Consider the following 5360-nt stretch of genomic DNA (forward strand, 5'->3'; position numbering starts at 1 on the left):
TCAACAGAGGTACATATAAATTTTAATACGTTATCCCTCATCTACATCAATTTTTTCGTGCACGTATTTGGCATTTCGAGACCAATGTCTCCAGCAGGATGGAGCAACTTCGTAGTTCGTCAATTTTTTCAGGGACATTTTCCAAACAAATTCATTTCACGATTTACTGACTTCCTTTATACATATTTCCAGACGTATACATTTGGGGCATGGCTAAAACTGCCGTTTTTAAACGGGCACCACAAACCATCAATTAATTAAAGGATGCCGTTAGGCCTTCTTCGCGGACTTGAGACAACCTTTATTCCATAAAATTACGAAACATCTGGAATATCGGTATGAAGTCTATCTTGAGAGAGGAGGAGCTTATTTAGAAAATGTTATAAAGTGTCAATAATATGTATTGTTTAGAACAATAAAATAATTATTACAAGTTCGGTACTGTTTATTTTGGGCTATACTGTACTAGTATTTTCCTTTTAATAACTTCCTCCTTTAATATGGGTAACCAGATCCTACTACATTCTGCCGAGGAATTTGCGACACAATTAGTCTCATTTAGCATAATTAGAGGCGCTTTTTTTTTAATTTTCTCTTTTTACCATCCATTTTACATTTTAGGTGTCGGAATCGCCTTTCAGCAATGTGGAAAAAATCGCCTAGTTCATTTTGACCGTGGGGATTTCTTAGTTGTAAGTCTACCTAAAAAACTCCATTTTCAAGGTATTTATGTGACTAAAGCAAATGGTTTTCAGCTTGCTAGGCATCTAAGGAAGGACTATTGTTTTCGGAAATATTTTCTATTTCCCAAAATTTTCAACGAAAGATGTAAGAGATCATCGGTAGTTTAATTTTGACAAAACAACATAGTCCTTTAATTCGAAGTAATAGTGAAGTGAAAAGCTATGTGACCTTCGATGATCCAACCGAGGTGCGTCTATTACAATGTGGGAAGGTTTCTACCTAACCAGTGTATATTTGTAAATCGATTTCAGCTGGAATTCAGAATCGGCTAGGTTAATTTTAGAAGAAATTTTTAAGTGTGAGGTGATTGTTGAAAGAACAGCCATGATAATTTTAGCTGGAAATTTTGCTTAGTAATGGTTGGCTCTATACCGGTATATCTTAAGGTCTTCAGATAAGGCTTTGCATTGAGAAAGAATAGCAGACGTTCAGAAATGAAGAATAACTGTGAACCATTATCTAACATATCTTTAGCCTTTATATGGTGGACAAATCCAGAAACAATTTTAACGAGTGCTGTCGACAGTATCTCAGGATTTTCCTATTAGAAACCCTAGACATGTTTTCCCTATTAGAAGCATTGGATTATCTGTAAAGATGTATGCCGTGTTTTTTTCCACACAAAGAACAACCTTTAGACACTTTAAAATAAAAACGCTTACCACCAATGCAATTGAAACAAATTATAATTATACTTTTCATTATTTGACATTTTAAGAAATATATAACATCTGTAGATGTCATGCTCTGAGGTTTTGCAATACCAACAATGTCTTCTGTTACCTTTTTTTTTAGTATTTGGAAACTTACTTCTGATATAAAGGGAGACTACACTATAATGCACAGCCTAAGTTTGGCGTGATTGGTCACAGCATAAGAGCTGTGGATTGGTCGGCATCTTCATCGGATTTTGAATTTTTCAGGTTATGTATCTCTCTGTTTGGCGCTTAAACATCTGTGATTAGGCGGTTTTATACCAATTTGCCAATAAGCAACCACACAGAACATTTCAATTTAAATTGTTCTCATTTATTTTTAAAAATCTGTTAAATTGTTTTAAAAATTTGTTCGTTAGAACACCATATTTAATTACCTAAGACTTTGTTTTAGCAAGCAATTATGGATTCTGTCTATCCATCTACTTCAACAAGCTGTGAAATTGACTCAGGAGCCTGCCATCTTTGCAGCAAAATATTTAAAAATGTGGAATTACGAAATCGTCATATCAAAGGAATACATAACATAGATATGTCGATTAAGAAAATTAATCACATTATTTGTCCCTTATGTGAACAAGAAACTAATTTCAAAAGCCATGAGAACTTACGAAAACATCTTAAAGGGAACCACCAGGTGAGTATTGAATTAATAACTTTTGAATTTTCTAGTTTACAAGAATATGAGACATGGAAAGACATGCAGAAATTTGAGACAAGTTATACAATGAATAGAATTGTTAATAGAAATGAACAGAAGACATTATACTATGAGTGTAACAGAAGTAACATTAAAGGTAGGTACAATACTTTGTTACTTGTAATATTTAAAACTTATACTAATCTATATTTAGGATATAAGCCCAACTATAAAATTAGAACAGAGAAATCTGGTGGATCAATTAAAATTAAAGTAGTGTGTCCCTCCAGGCTGATTTGCAAACTGAGAGATCAAGGACAAGTTTCAGTCAGTTATTGGAAAACACATGCTGGACATAAAGAGGAATTAAGAACCATGCATCTGGCAAAAGCAGAAGAAAAAATGATTGTAGAGAAGTTAATATCTGGGGTGCCATCCAGCAGAATTTTAGAAGATTCAAGAAAATTGGAAACACCAAAACTAGAAAGACTTGCAGTATTAACAAGTCAAGATCTCTCAAATTTGTACAGGAAGTATAATACATATAAGAAACGAGATCAAAATGATGTGGTAGCAACGGCTTTAAAGGTTCAGGAATGGAATGCTAACAACAAGAATTATGCTTTCTTATTCAAGAAGGAAGGTAAAGACCTATCATTTTTTTATGCCTACTACAATTATAATTAATCCTATTCCAATTTGACTTGTGTGAATTGTTATCACTTGACTCATGTAACAAACCTTACTCTTAGCAGAATCAACAATATACATTTTTAAATAATATATCTCGTAAGATTGTAGTCATTGGTTTTTTACATTAAAACTAATTTTGTAATGGAGGTGCTGATTTATTGGGCAAACTTACTAGTTTTTTATTTTACTAGACAACCATTTTTGGGTCTTAGTCTGTTAAAGAATACTTCTCCATTCTGATCTATTTCACACTTTGCTCTTCCAGTTTTTGATAAATATGATATGTTAAATAAGAAGTCAACACAACAAAAAAAATAGGACTAATGATTACCTGTTAAAAAATACAATAAAATTTCAGTCTCTTACCATTAATTTATTATCTTTAATTATCTCTAAACTATAAATTTTTTATTTTTATTAGGAGAACAACATGATGTACTTAAAAAAGAAGATTTTGCCTTAGGATTCATGAATTCTGTAATGGAAGATAAATTAAGAGAATTCCATAGCATAATTTGTATGGATGGTACACATGGCACGAACAAGAGGGGAATGGATTTAACAGTGGTGCTTATTAAAGATGACAGGAATACAGGATTTCCAGTTGCATTCTTACTGTCAAACCGATTGGACCAAGTAGTTCAAGAAGTTTTTTTAGGTGTGTATTATATGAGTAGTGACAATTTATGACTGGTAAGTAAAAATAATTTTTAAAAACTTTTAGGTGCTCTCAAGAATAGAATGCAGACTGGAATTCATGCAGAACATTTTATGAGTGATGACGATAAAAAATATTATAATGCATGGGTGAAGATTATGGGCAACCAACCAAAGAGGCTTTTATGTACATGGCACGTTGTGAAAAATTGGAATATTCGAGGGAAGAAGAAAATAAAAGATCCAATTTTGAAGAAACAGATGAAAACTGAGATGAAAAGAATTATTAATGAAACGGATGAAGATAGATTTATGGAGTTATGCAATAGATATATAATCAAATTACAAGAGGCAAATGAGATAGATTTTTTTAATTATCTGGCATGGTAAATAAGTATATGAAATCATACATTTTAAGTCATCCTTAAGTCTATTTTTTTTTGTAGGTATTACTTTCAGAATGAAGAGAGAATCAAAATGTGGGCATATTGTTACAGAAAAAATTCAGGAATCAATACAAACATGGCGATAGAATCTTTCAACAACCTATTGAAGACCAACCACCTTAGGAGAAGTGCTGGGGTAACAATTGAAAAGTTATTGGACACAATAGATGATCTAGTTGACATTAAAATGTGGAAGAGGATTATAGACATCGAAAGACCAAATGCGAACAATTATCAAGATAGGGTTATAGCAAAAGCACACAAAATGGCAGAAACGATGAAAAACAAAGTGGAGGTTAAGAAAAATGAGAAGGTATATGGTCAATTTCAGGTAAAGTCATTTAGAGATCCTAATACATTATATAATGTAAATATAAGGCAAGTATGTGAAAATGAATGTAAGACATTGTATTGTAGAGTATGTAAAATTTGTATTCATCGCTATCAGTGTGAGTGTGCTGAATATGTGGTGAGGAATATCTTGTGTAAGCATGTGCACTTGGTAAGAATGCACGAGGAGCGCGAGGGAACTAACTCTGTTTTAGATGATGCTGCAAGGTGTTTGGCAGAAACTTCAATTATCAAATCAAGGCATCAAGAGGAAATTAATGAGTTTGTCAGAGGGAAGGTAGAACAGACAAATGTGATCCAGGAAAACACCAGACGATGTCTTCAAAATGAAAACTTCAAAAATGTCATAGACAGCTTACATGACTTAGATGATGAAACTTATACACAATTACATGACAAATTTATGAGAGACGTTCAAGAAGCAAGACGTAAGGTAAAGAAAGAATTTCAGGAAACCCCTAAGGATATTACAAAGAAGCGAAAAATGGAAAAGCAGGAATATTTTCCTTCCAATAAAAAAAGAAACTGATTAAAAATTAAATTTGAACCATTCTTGTAGCTCACATGTATTTTGTGTTTTTGTATCTGTATTGAATTTTTATTATAATTTTATAGGCTTATTTACCTATTGCAAATTGCCTTTTGCATTAATTAGTCTTAGATGTCATAACTAACGACCTTCTTTTACAGATTCTTAGTTCTAAGACTAATTAACACTTTATTTTTAGATTCTTAGTATTAAGATATCTAACCCCTTTCTTTGCAGATTCTTAGTTATAATACTAATTAACTTTTATTGCAGATTCTTACTTGTAATAAACATTTTATTGTATTTTAATAAAGGTATTTTTCTCGCTAGCTAGGGTTCATATATAACCTTTATGTCCACGGACCGTGATCCCTATATGCTCCGGTCCAACATAGCTATGGATAGTGCGACTGGACCACCTTCCCTCATTCCCGAGGGTCAAATCCAGCGACAATTAGTAATATATGTAGTAAAATTTCATAAAATATATGTATAAATGCTTAGTTTAGGCCTGAATTTTAAAGCTGTGTTAAGTAATGATGTTATAATGATGTTATATTTGTATGCTTTTATATTAGAATTGC

The 5360-nt window shown here is 32.2% G+C and overlaps 1 protein-coding gene across 2 annotated transcripts; it reads left to right on the top strand.

Annotated features, from left to right (window-relative positions):
* The first annotated feature begins 1912 nt into the window (after positions 1 to 1912).
* On the top strand, positions 1913 to 4836 carry LOC140443635 (uncharacterized). 2 transcript variants are annotated; one of them, XM_072534988.1, is made up of 5 exons: positions 1913 to 2257; positions 2315 to 2743; positions 3215 to 3451; positions 3518 to 3836; positions 3897 to 4835. In XM_072534988.1, the coding sequence occupies exons 1-5, from the start codon at positions 1993 to 1995 to the stop codon at positions 4774 to 4776; spliced, it is 2130 nt and encodes a 709-aa protein (XP_072391089.1). In that variant the 5' UTR covers positions 1913 to 1992; the 3' UTR covers positions 4777 to 4835. The 2 variants fall into 2 exon arrangements, with proteins under 2 accessions (XP_072391089.1, XP_072391088.1); XM_072534987.1 differs by having other exon boundaries at positions 1913 to 2743; positions 3897 to 4836.
* Positions 4837 to 5360: the final 524 nt, after the last annotated feature.

Source organism: Diabrotica undecimpunctata, chromosome 6 (assembly GCF_040954645.1).
Source record: "Diabrotica undecimpunctata isolate CICGRU chromosome 6, icDiaUnde3, whole genome shotgun sequence".
Classification (NCBI taxonomy): domain Eukaryota; kingdom Metazoa; phylum Arthropoda; class Insecta; order Coleoptera; family Chrysomelidae; genus Diabrotica; species Diabrotica undecimpunctata.